This window comes from Crocuta crocuta, unplaced genomic scaffold (assembly GCF_008692635.1).
Source record: "Crocuta crocuta isolate KB4526 unplaced genomic scaffold, BGI_CrCroc_1.0 scaffold235, whole genome shotgun sequence".
In the NCBI taxonomy this organism is placed as follows: domain Eukaryota; kingdom Metazoa; phylum Chordata; class Mammalia; order Carnivora; family Hyaenidae; genus Crocuta; species Crocuta crocuta.
In genome coordinates this window covers 7055536-7073599 of record NW_027531285.1, presented here as the reverse complement: position 1 = coordinate 7073599, position 18064 = coordinate 7055536, and the positions used below count along the sequence as shown (strand labels likewise).

Sequence of the window (18064 nt, the reverse complement as noted above, 5' to 3'; positions counted from 1 at the left end):
CTTTTTAGCCATTTTAGTATGTGAGCGTTAGTGTCTAATTATGTTTCATTTATTTATTTATTTTTAATTTACATGCAAGTTAGTTAGCATATAATGCAATAATGATTTCAGGAGTAGATTCCAGTGATTCATCCGCTATGTATGACACCCAGTGCTCATCCCAAGTGTCTTCCCTTAATGCCCCACCTATTTAGGCCATCTCCCCACCCATAGCTTCTCCAGCAACCCTCAGTTTATTCTCTGTATTTAAGAGATTCTTACGTTTTGTCCCCTTCCTGTTTTTATATTATTTTTGCTTCCCTTTTCTTATGTTCACCTGTTTTGTATCTTAATTCCACATATGAATGAAGTCTTAAGATATTTTTCTCTGACTTATTTCACTTAGCACAATACCCTCTAGTTCCGTCCACGTTGTTGCAAATGGCAAGATTTCATTCTTTTGATTGCCGAGTAATACTCCATTGTGTATATATGTACACATCTTCTTATCCATTCATATGTCTGTAGACATTTGGTCCCTTTCCATACTTTGGCTATTGTCAGTAGTGCTGCTATAAACATTGGGGTGCTTGTGCCCCTTCAAAACAGCACACCTGTATCCCTTGAATATATACCTGGTAGTGCAATTGCTGGGCTGTAGGGTATTTTTAACTTTTTTGAGGAACCTCCATACTGTTTTCCAGAGTGGCTGCACCAGTTTCCTTCCCACCAGCCGTGCAAAAGAGATCCTCTTTCTCCACGTCCTCGCCAACACTGGTGTGAGGTGGTGTCTCATTGTGGTTTTAATTTGTATTTCTCTGATGATGAGTGATGTTGAGCATCTTTTCCTGTGTCTGTTAGACTTCTGGATGTCTTCTTTGGAAAAGTGTCTATTCATGTCTTTTACCCATTTCTTCACTGGATTATTTGTTTTCTGGGTGTTGAGTTTCATAAGGTCTTTATAGATTTTGGATACTAACCCTTTACCTGATATGTCATTTGCAAATATCTTTTCCCGTTTCATTGGTTGCCTTTTAGTTTTGCTGATTGTTTCCTTTGCTGTGCAGAAGCTTTTTATCTTGATGAGGTCCCAATAGTTCATTTTTTTGCTTTTGTTTCCCTTGCCTCTGGAGACATGTTAAGTAAAAAGTTGGTGTGACTGGGGTCAAAGAGGTTTTTGCCTGCTTTCTCCTCTAAGATTTTGATGGCTTCCTGTTTAGGTCTTTCATTTTGAACTTATTTTTGTGTATGGTATAAGAAAGTGGTACAGGTTCCTTTTTTCCCTGCATGTTGCTGTCCAGTTTTCCCAGCACCACTTGCTGAAGAGACTGTCTTTATTCCATTGGATATTCTTTCCTGCTTTGTCAGAGATTAGTTGGTCACATGTTTGTGGGTCCATTTCTGGGTTCTCTCTTTTGTTCTATTGATCTAATAAGGGTCTATTTTTGTGCCAATATCATACTGTCTTGATGATTACAGCTTTATAATACATCTTAAAGTCCAGGATTGTTATGCCTTCAGCTTTGGTTTTCTTTTTCAAGACTGCTTTAGCTCTTTGGGATTTTTTCTGGTTCCATACAAATTCTGGGATTGTTTATTTTAGCTCTGTGAAGGATACTAGTGTCATTTTGATAGGGATTGCATCAAATATATAGATTTCTTTGGGTAGTATCGACATTTTAAAAATATTTGTTCTTCCAATCCAGGAACATGGAATGGTTTTCCATTTTTTGTGTCTTTGTCAATTTCTTTCATAAGTTTTCTATAGTTTTCAGTGTATAGATTTTTCATCTCTTTGGCTAGATTTATTCCTAGGCATTTTATGGTTTTTGGTTCAATTGTAGATGGGATCGATTCCTTGATTTCTCTTTCTGTTGCTTCATTGTTGGTGTATAGAAATGCAACCGATTTCTGTGCATTGATTTTATATCCTGCCACTTTGTTGAATTCCTGGATCAGTTCTAGCAGTTTTTTGGTGGAATATTTTGGGTTTTCCATAGAGTATCATGTCATCTGTGAAGACTGAAAGTTTGACTTCCTCCTTCCAATTTGGATGCCTTGTATTCCTTTGCATTGTCTAAATACTGAGGCTAGGACTTCCAATACTGTGTTGAATAACAGTGGTGAGAGTGGACTCCCTGACCTTAGGGGGAAAGCTCTCAGTTTTTTCCCCATTGAGGATAATATTAGCAGTGGGTATTTCATATATGGCTTTTATGGTCTTGAGGTATGATCCTTTTATCCCTACTTTCTTGAGGGTTTTTATCGACAAAAGATGTTGTATTTTGTTAAATGCTTTCTCTGCATCTATTGAGAGGATCATGTGGTTCTTGTCCTTTTATTGATGTGATGTGTCATATTGATTGTTTTGCAGATATTGAATCAGCCCTGCATCCCAGATATAAATCCTTCTTGGTCATGGTGAATAATTCTTTTAATGTAATGTTGGATCCAGTGGGCTAGTATCTTGTTAAGGATTTTTGCATCCTCTAATTATATTTTAAATTTGCATTTTCTGAATAATTAATGAGATTGAGCATCTTATCATGAGCTTGTTTGCCATTTGTATTTTTCTTTTTTTCCTTTTGGTAAAGTATCTGTTCAAATATTTTCCATATTTTTAACATTTGGGTTGTCTTTATCATTGAATTTTAAAAGTGTTGAAAATTAGTATATCGTACATGTGTATTTATTTCTAAACTCTTATTTATTGATTTAAAAAATACATATTTTTTAATGTTTTATTCATTTCTGAGACAGAGAGAGACAGCATGAGCAGGGGAGGGTCAGAGAGAGAGGGAGACACAGAATCTGAAACAGGCTCCAGGCTCTGAGCTGGCTGTCAGCACAGAGCCCGATGTGGGGCTTGAACCCATTATTCATGAGATCATGACCTGAGTTGAAGTCAGATGCTTAACTGACTGAGCCACCCAGGCGCCCCTATTATTTATTGATTTATATGTCTTTTTCCCCCAACTTTATTGAGGTATAATTGACATATAACATTGTATAAGTTTAAGGTGTACAGTGTGATGATGATTTGACACATGTATTGTGTTATAGAATGTTTACCAAAATGAATTTAGTTAATACAGCCTTCATTTCACATAATTATCATTTTGTGCTGTTATGGTGAGAACATTTAAGATTTCTTCTAGCAGCTTTCAGTTACACAATACAGTATTGTTAACTATAGTTACACACTGTACATGGGTCTCCTATATGTTCATCTTTTTGTCAACATCACACTTTACAGACTGCTGTAGCTTTATGATAAGCCTGCATTTCAGATAGTGAAAATTCACTAACTTTATTCTTTCTTCATTTGTCTCAGCTGTCTGGGTCTTTTGCATTTTCATATAAGTTTTAAGTGAGCTTGCCAATTTCTACAGAAAGTCTATTGGAATTTGATTGAGTCTGAAGATTAACTTGGGAAGAATTAACAACTTACCAGTGTTGGAATATCTTTCCACTCTTTGTATTTTCTAGCATATGGGTCTTTTCTTCCATAAACATTCACTTTTCACTATCAAGCCAGCCTAATCCTCCAAGTGTTGTTTGAGCATCACCCCCTATGTAAAACCTTTGCTGACATTTTTAAGAAAAGGTTTTTCTCCTACTCATTCTTTCCATCAAACTTTCTGCATATCTTCATTATAGAATTCTCAAATCTTATTTGGTTATGTAAGATTATAAAATTTGTAAGATGTATACTTTATTGTAATATGATAATTGAGATAAGCTAACATAAAATTTTAGTAGATCTGCATTCTTACATGCAATGAAAGATTTGAAATAATCACTATTTTTAGTTGTTAATATATGCATAAACGATAAAGTACATCTTTTTCCAGATTTTTTGATGTATGATTGACAAAAATTGAATATATTTAGGTTATACAACATGATTTTTTATAAAGGTGTACATGATTTAATGAATGTATACATCTTGGTATGATTATAACAAGTTAATTAATACATTCATCACCTCACATAGTTACCAATTTTTTGTGTGGTCAGAACACTTAGCAAGTTTTAAATATATAATACAATATTAATCATGATAATCACCATGCTGTATATTAGATCTCTAGAACTGATTTATCTTACAATTGAAAATGTGTATTCTTTGACCAGCAACTCCATTTCCCCTGTCCTCCACTTCTGGCAACTACCATTCTATTCTCTAATACTATGAGTTTTACTTTTTAAAATTTCACGTATAAGTGAGATCACACGGTATTTGTCTTTCAGTGTCTGGCTTATTTCACTTAGTATTATGTCCTCCAGCTTCATCCATGTTGTCACATATGGCAGGATTTTCTTCTCTTTTTATGGCTGAATAGTATTCTACTTATGTATTTTTCATCTCTCTCTCTCACATTTTCCTTACCTATTCATCTGTTGATGGACTTGTGAATAATGGTGCAGTGAATGAACATGGGAATGTGTGGTCTTCAAGACAGTGATTTTTATTTCCTTCGGATGTATACCCAGAAATGGGGTTGCTGGTTCATATGGCAGTTTTACATTTAATTTTTTGAGGAACTTCCTCAAAATGTTTTCCAAGAAATCTGAACCAACTTACATTTCCATCAATATTGTACAAGGATTCCTTTTTCCCCCCTTTCTTGCCAGCACTTTTTTCTTGTCTTCTTGATAAGAGCTTTCCTATCAGGTGTGAGGTGGTATCTCAGTCTAGTTTTGATTTGCATTACACTGACGATTTAGCAGTGTTGAGCATCTCTTCATGTGCTTCATGGTCATTTGTGTGTTTTCTTTGGAAAAATGTTTACTCAGGTCTTTGGCATATTTTTAAATCAGATCATTATTATTATTATTTTGCTACTGTGTTGTGTGAGATCTTTATATATTTTGGATATTAATCCCTTATCGCTAATATGGTTGGCAGATATTTTCTCCCATTCTGTTGGTTGCTGTTTCATTTCGTTGATTGCTCCTTTTGTTGTACAGAAGCTTTTTAGTTTGATGTAGTCCCACTTACTTAATTTTGCTTTTGTTGCTTGTGCTTTTGATGTCAGACCCAAAAAATGATTGCCAAGCCCAGTGTCAAGGAGCTTTTTTGATATGTTTTCTTCTATGAGTTTTATGGTTTCAGGTCTTTTATTTGTTTCTGATCCATTTTGAGTTCATTTTTGTGTGTAGTGTAAGGGTCCAATTTCATTTTTTGCACATGGGTATCTTAATTTTCTCAACACAGATTTTTTAAGAAACTATCCCTTTTGCATTGTATATTCCTAGCTCCCTGTCAAAGATTAGTTGAATACTTGCATGAATTTATTTGAGTTGTCTATTCTCTTCCACAGATTTATGTATCTATTTTTTAAGATTTTTAATCTCTACATCAAGGGACTCATAACCCCAAGATCAAGAGTTGCATGTTCTACTGACTGAGCTACCCAGGCACCCCATTATGTGTCTTTTCATGTCAGTATTGTAATGTTTTGATTATTATAGCTTTGTAATATAGTATGGAGGTGTGATGCCTTCAGCTTTGTTCTTTTTACTCAAGATTACTTTGGTGATACCTGGGTGGATCAGTCGGTTAAGCGTCTGACTTCAGTTCAGGTCATAATCTCACGGTTCGTGGGTTCGAGCCCCGTGTCAGGCTCTGTGCTGACAGCCAGCTCAGAGCCTGGAGCCTGTTTCAGATTCTGTATCTCCCTCTGTCTCTGACCCTCCCCTGTTCATGCTGTCTCTCTCTCTCTCTCTCTCAGAGATTAAAGAAAAAAAAAAAAACCACAAAACATAAAAAAAGATTACTTTGGCTACTCAGGGTCTTTTGTGGTTCCGTATGAATTTTAAGACTGTTTCCTACTTCTGTAAAGAGTGTTACTAGAATTTTGAAAGGGATTTTACTGAATCTGTAGATCACTTTAGGTAGAAAGGACTTTTTAACAGTATTCTTTCAATCCATGAACACAGGATATCTTTCCATTTATTTGTCATCTTTAATTTCTTTAATGCCTTATAGTTTTCCACATACAAATATTTTACCAACTTGGCTAAATTTATTTCTAAATATTTTATTCTTTTAGATACTATTTATAAAATTTTTTTTAATGTTGTTTTGTTTTTTTTTTTTTATTTCTAGCAGAGAGGAGAGACAGCGTGAGCAGGGGAGGGTCAGAGAGAGAGGGAGTCACAGACTCTGAAACAGGCTCCAGGCTCTGAGCTGGCAGTCAGCATAGAGCCCGACGCGGGGCTCGAAGCCACGAACCGCGAGATCATGACCTAAGTGAAAATCGGACGCTTAACTGACTAAGCCACCCAGGCGCCCCTATTCATAAAATGTTTTTAAAATTTTTTTTCAGATTAAAATTTACTTTTCAGTTTGATTTTAGGCTTGCATTTTAGTGTCAGTGAAGTGTCCCTCTGCTGAAATTTTGAAACTTAAAAAACTAATTTTTAGAAAGGACCATAAAATTCATATGATAGTTTATTAAGTCTAACAGGAAGAAAAACTTTGGAGAATGAAAGCCTTTGGCATTTTTATACGTTTTCTACCTCTACTTAAAAATAAAAATTTTGCTAAAATTTGATTTTTTTTCTGAAAACTTATTTTGGCGACTCAGTACCATAGAATTATCTCATTACTTTTCATTGTGTCATAGTGTTAGATAACTTTCTTACTTCATTGAGTTACTTTGGTAGAATTTGCAAATATTTAAGGAATGGGCTACAACTTGCTACTACAGTGTTTGGTAGAGCAGAGAAGTTCATTTTTCAGGATAGATGTCTTCAGAGAGACCTACTTTAATGAATTATCATGGTTCAGAGTATCGCCTACTGTTTGCAAACTGATTTTTGTCAGCATAAGGGATGATTTTTTTTAATGTTCATTTTTGAGAGAGAGAGAGAGAGAGAGAGAGAATGAGCTGGGAAGGGGCAGAGACAGAGGATCCAAAGCAGGCTCTGTCCTGAGAGCACTGAGCCTGATGTAGGGCTCAGACTCGTGAACTGTGAGATTATAACCTGAGCCAAAGTTGGATGCTCAGCTGACTGAGCCACCCAGGTGCCACAAGAGATGATCTATCTTAAGGATAGATTATATTGACCCAAGTTTGTGAAACTGATTTATAAAATCCTAAAACCCATTATTTTATCATGAGAAATCTTACTGTCTTGTGCTCTGACATTCTTACTGTTTCCACTGGTGTATTATATGCACTAGGGAGATTTATGGGAAGCTACATTCTAATCGGGGTACTTCTTGGTGAGCATGGAATCAGAAGAGGAGTTAGTTAAAAATCATGACAAATAAAGAGATATGTGAATATATTTTGAAAGATTTTTTTTTTTTTTGCTTTTTTAACAAGGTTGCTTATTCTTTAAGGCCAGAAACATATCTTGACTAATAATTTGGTTGTTTAGGAAAATCGTTTTGGATGTTAAAAAAAAAGGTTATATTAAATTTTTAGGCTGTCGTTAAAAGGTATACTTTCTTTTCTTTCAATAGTGTAAGACGAATGGAATGCAAGCCTTTTCTCAAGGTCATAATGAACAACAGCAACATCAGTCTCCAGTTAAAAAAGGTAAATTTTTACCATAATTCCTAAATTTCATAAGGGAGTCTTAGTGATCATGGTAAGTTAATATTTGCCTAGCTGCAAACCTTATGTGCACAGGAAGTTTTATTATATTTTTTTGGTTGATTTCTGTCTATATTAACCATGCTATAGGTGTGACTGCTTTAGAGGAGAGACCATAATAACAAGGCTTAACCAAGATAGAAGTTTACTTCTGTATCTTCTTTTTTTAAAGTATTTTTGTTATTTAAATTTTTTAAAAATGTTTGTTTATATTTGAGAGAGAGAGAGAGAGTGTGTGTGTGTGTGAACAGGGGAGGGGCAGAGAGAGAGAGAGACAGAATCTGAAGCAGGCTTCAGGCTCTGAGCTGTCAGCACAGAGCCCAATGTGGGGCTAGAACTCAAGAGCCATGAGATTTGGCTTGAGCTAAAGTCCGACCCTTAACTGACTGAGTCACCCAGGTGCCCCTATTTCTGTATCTTCTGTATCAGCTCATAATTGAGCTGGTGTATTCATTCAGCTCTGGTAAAGTATTACTTGACTCAGTCTCCTTGCTTTGCCATCTTTAATGTGTGGCTTCTGTCTCATTGCCCAAGAGGAGTGTCTTTGCTCCAGCCATCATGTTCCCTATCTAACCATCAGGAAGGAAGGGGAGATGTAGTTCTTAAAAGTATGACCCATAAAGTAGCATATATCGCTTTCACTTAGTATCTCATTGACCAGTACTGAGTCATGCTGTACAAAGCAGACTGGAAAATGTAATCTTTAGCTGTGTAGCCTGCTAATTCTGTTACTAAAGAAAGCAGAAGGAAAGAACTGTTCTTGGGGATAACCAATAATCTCCCCCACCAGCTACTTTTTAATGAAATAAAAATTATTAATTTAGTTTCCAAATTTTTGTAAATCTTTTGTTTAATTTAAAAGTTATGAAAATAGGGGCGCCTGGGTGGCTTAGTTGGTTTAAGCGTCCGACTTTCGCTTAGGTCATGATCTCGTGGTTCGTGGGTTCGAGCCACNTCTCTCTCTCTCTCTCTCTCTCTCTCTCTCTCTCTCTCCCCCCCCCTTGGAAATAAATAAAAATATTTAAAAAAAAAGTTATGAAAATAGTCTATTACCTTTTTTCTCTGGTATTTAACTCCATTATTTCTAAATAAAAATGCTTAGGTTGTTTCCAACTTTTAAATTTTTTGATAGTCTATATTGGCAGCCTGTTTTGGAAAATAAGAACTTACGTCTTCCATGAAACTTCCCTCACTTCTTCATCCTTCTTTCTCCCCTTCCCACCATATAATTATTTCACAAGTTTTAGTGAAAGCGCTATCACTCTTTAGATTAAATACAGTTGCTTAGCCAGTTAGCATACAATCCATTGTTTTTTCTTGGAGCTAATGTTTGCATTGTTTTTGTGTGTGACTCTTGTTAACTTTTCCCCTTAAGTGCTCCAACAATGTTGTTACACTTAACCTGTAATATTTTTCTGATACACAAATGTATCAGTTGGTATTTTCCTCCTGGGAAACTTTTTTCAGAATCCTAAACTATCTTGTTCCAGTATGGACTATTTACTCTTCAGTACTATTGTCCTGGAATGTACTTTTACTAATATTTTGGAATACCCCTTTGCAATTCTTTGGTTTCTTTCTTTTTTTTTAATTGAAGTATAGTTCACAGTTTAAACCATTTTAAAATGTATAATTTGGTAGTTTTAGTACAACATTATACAATCATTACCACTGTCTATTTCCAGAACGTGTTTATCATCCCGGAAGGAACCTCAAATCCCTTAAGTAGTCATTTTCCATTCTCCCCTCTGCCCAGACATTCATAAACCCTAATCTACTTTTGGTCTTAATGTATATACTTATTCTGGGTGTCTCATTTAATGGAATTATCTTATACGTGACCTTTAGTGTCTGGTTTCTTTCACTTACTGTAAGGTTTTCAAGGGTCATCCATATGTAGCATGTATCAGTACTTCATTCTTCCTGTTTATGCCTGAATGACATTCTCTTGTATGGATATACCACATTTTATTTATCTCTTAGTTGATGGGCATTTGGATTGTAAACTTTTTGGCTATGATGGATATCTGTTAATATTTTTGTACAAGTATTTGAACACCTGTTTTCATTTCTCTTGGATATATACATGGGAGTGGACTTGCCAGGTCATATGGTAATTCTATGTCTAACTTCTCTGAGGAACTCTCAAAATATTCTCCACAGTGGCTACACCATTTTATTTTCCCCCTAACAATGTGTGAGGGTTTCAGTTTCCTAACTTCCTTGTTAGGATCTTATTTTTTTTTAATTATTATTACTGTAATCATTGCAGTGGGTGTGAAGTTATCTCATTGTAATTTGATTTGCTTTTTTCTAATGACTAATGGTATTGAGTGTCTTTGTGCATTTTCCAGTTTTACTTGTTACTGATTTCTACTTTCATTGCATTATGGTCAGAGAGAGGATATTTTTATGATACCATTTTTTAAATTTATTAAGACTTATTCTGTAGCCTAATGTGGTTCATCCTGGAGAAAGTTTCATGTGTACTTCAGAAGAATGTACATTCTGTGTTTTTGAGTGAAGTATTCTGTATATGCTTGTTAGGTTTAGTTGGCTTACAGTGTTGTTCATATCCTCCATTTATTTCCTTGTTGATCTTTTGTCTAGTTTTCTGTTCATTTTTGAAAGTGGGGTTTTGGAGTGTCCAGTTATTATTAAACTCTCTGTGTTCCTCCAGCTTGGTCTGTTTTTCTCTTCTGTTGTTAGGTACTATATATTTATAATTATCACTGTAATGAATTGACTATTTTAACATCATATATATATATTATCTGTTTATGTATTATAACAATTTTTATCTGTTTTCATTTGTTACTAATATACCAACTCCAGCTCTCTTTTGGTTATTGTCTGCATCAGATATCTTTTTCATTCATTCATTTTCAGCTTATTTTTGTGATTGCATCTAAAGTGAGTATCTTTATGGGGCACCTGGGTGGCTCAGTTGGTTAAGCATCTGACTTCACCTCAGGTCACGATCTCCCAGTTTGTGGGTTTGAGCCTCACATCAGGCTCTGTGCTGACAGCTAGCTCAGCCTGGAGCCTGTCTTCAGATTCTGTGTCTCCTTCTCTCTCTATCCCTCCCCTGCTCATGCGGTCTTTTTCTCTCTTTCTTAAAAATAAAAATTAAAAAAAATATCTTTAGATAGCATATGATTTAATCNACTGTTTGCAGACGACATGATACTCTACATAGAAAACCCGACAGACTCCACCAGAAACCTACTAGAACTGATCCAAGAATTCAACAAAGTTGCAGGGTACAAAATCAACATACAGAAATCCATTGCATTTTTATACACCAACAATGAAGCAACGGAAAGAGAAATCAAGAAGCTGATCCCATTCACAATTGCACAAAAAACCATAAAGTACCTAGGAGTAAACCTAACCAAGGATACAAGAGATCTGTATGATGAAAACCAATCCATGCCTTTTAATTGGAGTGTTTATTACTGACAGTTAATTATAATTACTAGTAAGGAAGGACTAACTCCATTTATTTTGCCATTTGTCTTCTATAAGTTTTATATCCTTTTTGTGTTCATTTCTTCCGTTAATGTTCTCCTTAGTGTTTAATAGATTCTACTGTATCATTTTTATTTCCTTTTCATTTCCCTCACCATATATTTTTTTAAGTTTATTTATTTTGAGAGAGAGAGATACACACATGCCTGAGTGGGGGAGGGGCAAATAGAAGAAGAGAGGAGTGAGAGAAGAGAGAGAATCCTAATTAGGCTCTGCACTGTCAGTGTGGAGCCCTTTGCGGGGGTTGAACCCATAACTGTGAGATCATACCTAAGGTGAAATCAAGAGTCAGAAGCTCAACCGACTGAGCCATGCAAACACCCCATCCCTTACTGTATATTTTGAGATTATTTTCCTAATGGTTGCACTGGGGAATAATTTAATTTACAACAGTCTAGTTTGAATTAATATTTAGTTTCATTATTCTATAAAATTTTGCTCCTGTAGTTTTATTCCACCTTTAACATTGCCATTGTCACAAATTCCATCTTTATGTGTTCTGTAATCAATCTAGTTATAATTCTGAATTTTTGTGTCTTTCTCTTTCAAATCATATAGGAATAAAGAAGAGTTACATCCACAAATTCATTGATACAAGTTTTTAACTTACCAATGTAGTTAGGTTTCTAGTGTTTACTTCTCAATGTGAATTTAAGGTTTTAACCCTCAGTTAAAACCTTTTTTTTTTTTTTTTTCTGAGTAGTTGGTACACTATGGGTCTTCTGATGTGGAATTTTGTGGATAATTCTTTGATAATTTTTCTCATCTCCATTATTTCTGTTTTCTTGAAATGCTGATTATAGTCAGATATTAGTGATATTAGTCTACTTGGATTGACTCTAATTTTTTTTATATCCTTTCTTATTTTCCTTCATCTCATCTTTTGGTTTTATTTCCTAATGGCTTTCCCCAGTTTCTTTATCTGTCAGCACAGTCCAGAGAACAACTTGGAATTGAGTATTAGCCATTAGTTCTTTTTTATTTATTTATTTTTTATTTTTATTTATTTATTTTTTTTGTTTTGTTTTATTTATTTCTAGGAGAGAGCAAGAGAGAGAGAGAGACAGCATGAGCAGGGGAGGGTCAGAGAGAAGGGGAGTCACAGGCTGAAACAGGCTCCAGGCTCTGAGCTGGCAGTCAGCACAGAGCCCGACCGGGGGCTCGAACCCACGAACTGTGAGAGCATGACCTAAGCGAAAGTCGGACGCTTAACCGACTAAGCCACCCAGGCGCCCCTAGTTCTTTTTTAAAAGCCACGGGAAACTCCCATCTCTGGAAAATTCTTACTCAGTTTTTCCCTGTGGCTCTACAGCAGCAACAGCTGCCCAGTCTGTCTCAGTCCTCCCTGTTTCATTCTCTCTCTTTTTAAGTTTATTTCATCTCTACTGTGGACTCAGACTCACAACCCTGAGGTCAAGAGTCTCATGCTCTAACTGAGCCAGCCAGGCACCCCCTTTCTTATTCTCTAAATTCAGAATCCTTAGCCCCCAATTCCCATTTTTTTCAAAAATCTTTATTGAGGTATAATTTACATACTTTAAAATACAACATTTTAAATATACACTTTATTGTCTTTTTAGTAAATTTGCAGAGCTGTGCAACCATTAACACAATTCAGTTTTAGAAGATACTTATCACCACAAAAAGAATCTTTTCCATGTTTGCAGTTAACACCCATTTCCATACTAACCAGCCCCAGGCAACTAACAGTAATCATTATCTGTCTCTATTGATTTGCCTTTTCTAGACATTTCATATAAATGGAATCATACAATATATAATCTTTTGCAGGTAGCTTCTTTCGCTTAACATCTTTTTAGGACTATGTATGTTGTAACATTTGTCACTAGTTCCTTTTTATTGTTGAATAAGTGTGTTTCACTGAATGGCTATACCACATTTTATTGATCTGTTTACCAGTTGATGGAGATTTTTGTTTTCGGTTTTGGAAAGCATAACTAATGCTCCTGTGAACATTCTTACAGAAGTTTTTGTGTGCACATATGTAGCTATACCAATTTACATTCCCACCAATAGTGCATGAGTTCCCTTTTCTCCATATATTTGTGTTTGTTATTTCTTATCTTTTTGATGCTAGCAGTTTTGGTATAAAGTGATAGCTAATTGTCGTTTTGAATTGCATTTCTCTGATATTTAAATGTTGAGTATATTTTCATGTGTCCATCATCCATATCTTTGTTTTTTTTTTTGTTTTTTGTTTTGTTTTTTTTTTGGAAAGGTGTTTATTCAGCTTCTCTGCCCATTTTTAATTGGATGTTTTGGTGTTGAGTTCTTTATACATTTTAGATGTTAACCTCTTACCAGATGTATCATTTGCACTTCTCCCATTCATAGGTTGCCTTTTCATTTTGTTGATGGTTTCTTTTGCCTTGCAGAAGCTTTTTAATTTATTTATTTTTCCTTTTGTGTCCCCTAAGAGACAGAGCAAGAAAAACATCCCTGAGACTGAAGTCCAGGAAATTACTGCCTTATATTTTATATTTTATTTTAGGAGTTTTATAGTTTTAAGTCTTACCTAACTCTTTTTTTTTTCTTAAATGTTTTATTTATTTCTAGGAGAGAGAGAGAGAGTGCGAGCAGGGGAGGGCCAGAGAGAGGGAGTCACAGACTGAAACAGGCTCCAGGCTTCTGAGCTGGCAGTCAGCACAGAGCCCGATGCGGGGCTCGAACCCATGAACCGCGAGATCATGACCTAAGTGAAAGTCTGACGCTTAACCGACTAAGCCACCCAGGCGCCCCTTACTTTTAGCTCTTTAATCTATTTTATTTTTGTGTGTTGTGCAAAAAAATGGTCCAGTTTCATTCTTTTGTATATTGTTGTCCAGTTTTCCCAGCATCATTTATTGAAGAGACTGTGTTTTCCCCATTATGTATTCTTTCTTCTTTATCATAGATTAATTGACCATATACGGGTAGTTTTATTTCTGGGCTCCCAGTTCTGTTTCATTGATCTATATTTCTTTTGTGCCAGTACCATAATGTTTTGATTGCTATAACTTTGTAGTATAGTTTGAAATGGGAGTGTGATACCTCCAGCTTTGTTCTTTCTCAGGATAGATGTGGCTGCTCATGGTCTTTTTTGGTTCCATACATGGTTTAAGAATTTTTTTGTTGTTGTTCTAGTTCTGCAAAAAAATGCCATTAGTATTTTAATAGGGATTGCATTAAATCTGTAAATTGCTTTGGGTAGTATGAACATTTTAGCAATATCAGATCTTCCAGCCCATGAGGATGGGATATCTTTCCACTTACTTGTGTCACCTCCAGTTTCTTTTATGAATGCCTTACAGTTTTTAGAGGGTACGTTTTTCACCTCCTTGACTGAATTTATTCCTAGGTATTTTATTTTTCTGATGTAGTTGTAAATGGAATTTTTCTTAATTTCTCTTTCTGATAATTTGTAATTAGTGTATAGAAATGTAATAGATTTCTGCATTTTAATTTTGTATCCTGTGCCTTACTGATATCACTTACTCTAATAGGTTTTTCATGAAATCTTTAGTGTTCTTCATATGTAGTATCACGTCATCTGCAAATAGTGCCAGTTTTAACTTCTTTCTTACAATTTGGATGCCTGACTTTCTCGTATGATTGCTGTGGCTAAGACTTCCAGTACTATATTGAATAAAACTTACAGGAGTGGACATCCTTGTCTTGTTCCTGATCTTAGACAAAAAGCGTTCAACTTTAACCATTGAACATGATTTTACCTGTGGGTTTGTCCTACATGGGTTTTATTATGTTGAAGTATTTTTCCTCTGTACCCACCACTATGATCTAATGTATTGTTGAATTTTGTTCAATAATATGTTGTTGAGAATTTTTGCATCTATTTATCAAGGCTTGAGTTTTGCTTTGACATCATTTTCTCATTTTGTATCAGGGTAATGCTAGTCACATGAGCTTAGAATTCCCTCTTGTTTCTTAGAAGAGTTCAGAAGGATTGACATGAATTCTTCTTCTTCTTCTTCTTTTAATGTTTATTTCTGAGAGAGACAGCGTAAGCAGGGGAGGATCAGAGAGAGAGAGAGGGAGACACAGAATCCAAAGCAGGCTCCAGGCTCTGAGCTAGCTGTCAGCACATAGCCCAACGCAGGGCTCGAACCCACAAGCTGTGATATCATGACCTGAGCTGAAGTCGGACGCCCAACTGATTGAGCCACCCAGGTGCCCCTGACATTAATTCTTCCTTGAGTGTTTGCTAGAATTCATCAGTGAAGTCATCTGGTCTTAAGATTTTTATTTGTTGGGAGGTTTTTAATTATTGATAACAGTCTCCTTGCTAATAATTTGTTCAGATTTTTTCTTCATGATTGTTTTGATAGCTTACATATTTCTAGGAATTATCCATTCCTTAGAGGTTGTCAAATTTGTTTGATGGGTAATTGTTAATAGAAGTCTCTGTATATGATTATTTATATGTCTGGTATTTTTATAATGTCTCCTTATTATTTGTAATTTTTGAATCCTCTTTTTTCAAGCCCCTTAACTTTATTGAAACTTGTTTTATAGTCCAGCACATGGTCTACTTGAAAATAATTTGAATTTCTCAGTTGTTGATGTAGTTTCTATAAGTGTTAAATCAAAATGTTGATATTGTGCAGATCTATATTTTCTAATTTTTTGTCTAGTTCTATAAACTGCTGATGAAGTTTAATATTACCTTATATTTTTGTGAAACTATTTTTTATTTCTGTCATTTTTTCCTCTCCTGTATTTTGAAACTTTGTCATTAGACACCGTACATCAGTAATTCTCTCTTTAGTTGATATTAAGATAGACACTCCATCCTCCTTACTCCTACTTTTTGCATGATATATCTTTTTATATCCCTTTATTTTCACCCTATCTGTATATGTCTTGCAGGCAGCATATAATAATAGGGTTTTCTTTTTTAAACCCATTTTGTCAGTTTATGGCCTTTAATTGTAGTGTTTAACCTGAGTTAGCAAACTGGGTCCCTCAGTTCAAATTCTTGTTTAGGAAATTAAAATTAATTGGAACACAGCCACATACTATTTTTCTGTGGCTGCTTTTGCATTATTGGACTGAGTAGTTGTGACAGAGACTGAATGTTCCGAAAGTCCCAAATATTTACTATTATGTATTTTAGAGAAAAAGTTTGTTGATTCCTGACTTAGACCATTAATATTTAAGGTGATGTGGTTGGATTTAGGCCAATTATTATTTGTCCCATTTTTTTCCTTTTTCTGCCTCCTTTTGGATATTTTTAAATTTTTGTTGGTATTTGATTATATCTGTTGGGTTTTTAGCTATATTTTCTTGTATTTTTAGGTTGTTGGTCTAGGGATTACAACATCTAAGTGTACTTGTTGATATACTACTTCATGCAAAATGGTGATGGTAGAACCTTGCAACCCTGTGTTCCTTCCTTTACACCATTGCACTGAACTTTTTGTTGCAGTTGTATGCATCATATTCTCAACCAGACAGTGTCATAAGTTTTGCTTTTAACAGTCATACTCTTAATAAAACTCAGAGGGGAAAAAAAGGAGGCCATTATATTTGTCCAGCTACTTACCCTTTTTCTTTTATTCTTCATTTATGAATAGTAAAGTTTCTGTCTAGTATCATTTCCCTTCAACCTGAGAAGCTTCCTGTGCATTTCTTATAGATCAACTCCACTAGTGACAAATTCTTCTAATTTTTTCTCTTTTCTGGAAATGTCTTTTAACTTCACAAGTATTCCAGGATATTTCCAATGGTGAGGTGTAAGGGAAAAAAAAAAACAACACCGTTTCTCCTCTGCTCTTAGTACTGTGTATATTCATAACACTTCACCTCTGACATTAGATGTGTGGTTTTTCCACAAATCAAGCAATTCTCTGCAACACCAGCTGGGTTATCCTACAATTTAATTCTATTTTCACTAACTGGAATTAGTGCAGACCCCACAGATTAAGGGCTCAGGCTCCAAGACTACCCTCTACTTCATATGGCAGTTGCAAATGGTAGGACCCTGAATTACCCATAACTTCTATCCAAGTTGGCTACAAATTGGAGATTCCCAAATCTCCCTTTTTGGACTTGATCATTTGCTAGAACTGCTCACAGAACTTAGGGTAAACGAACATTTATCTCAGTTTATTATATAATAAAAGATATAATAAAGGATACAGATAAAGAGCGAAGTGAAATGATACATGGGGCAAGGTCTAGAAGGATCTCAAATGTGGGAACTTCTGTCCCTGTGGAGTTGGGGTGGGCCACCCTCCTGGTACATAGATGTGATAGATGTGTTCACCAACCCAGAAGATCTCCAAACCCCATACTTTTGGGATTTTTATGAAGGCATCATCATGCAACACGATCAGTTGTTAATTCAGTCTCTAGTCCCTCCCCTCCTAGGAGGAGTGGAGGTTGGGCTGAAAGTTTCAAGCTTCTGATCATGGCTTGGTCTTCCTGCTGACCACCCCCTGTCCAGAGGTCCACCAAAAGTCACCTCCGTAGAACAAAGGACATTTCTGTCACCCAGGAAATTCAAAAGTATTTTAAAAGCTGTATATCAGAAACCAAAGTATTTGAACAAAAGATGCTTCTAGTATTCTTATCACTTAAGAAATTACAAGGATTTTAGTAGCTTTGTGCCAGGAACCAAGGACAGAAACCAGTATATGAGGTTGTCATTTCTTTTGTGTTAGTACTTTAAATCTATTGCTCTGCTGGCTCAGCAAGTGGTCTTTTGTGGGGATAGTTTCTGATAAGAAATATGCAGATATTTGAAGCATTGTTCTTATTCCCCTTTAAAGATAGGGTGACTCGGCCGGTTGAGCATCCAAACGTTGATTTCCACTCAGGTCATGAACCCAGGTCATGGGATTGAGCCATACTGTGAGTGGAGCCTGCTTGAGATTCCCTCTGTCCCTCTCCCGTTTGTACTCACGCTTGCTTACTCACCC

The 18064-nt window shown here is 35.5% G+C and overlaps 1 protein-coding gene across 2 annotated transcripts in view; it reads left to right on the top strand.

The window, feature by feature from the left end:
- The window catches only part of CUNH8orf88 (chromosome unknown C8orf88 homolog), a 33749-nt gene that overhangs the window by 13092 nt on the left and 2593 nt on the right, over positions 1-18064 (top strand). For both annotated transcript variants that reach the window (XM_077771242.1, XM_077771243.1), the window contains exon 4: positions 7460-7535. In XM_077771242.1, coding sequence (XP_077627368.1) covers positions 7460-7535 — 76 coding nt within the window. The remainder of the gene's footprint in view (positions 1-7459; positions 7536-18064) is intronic.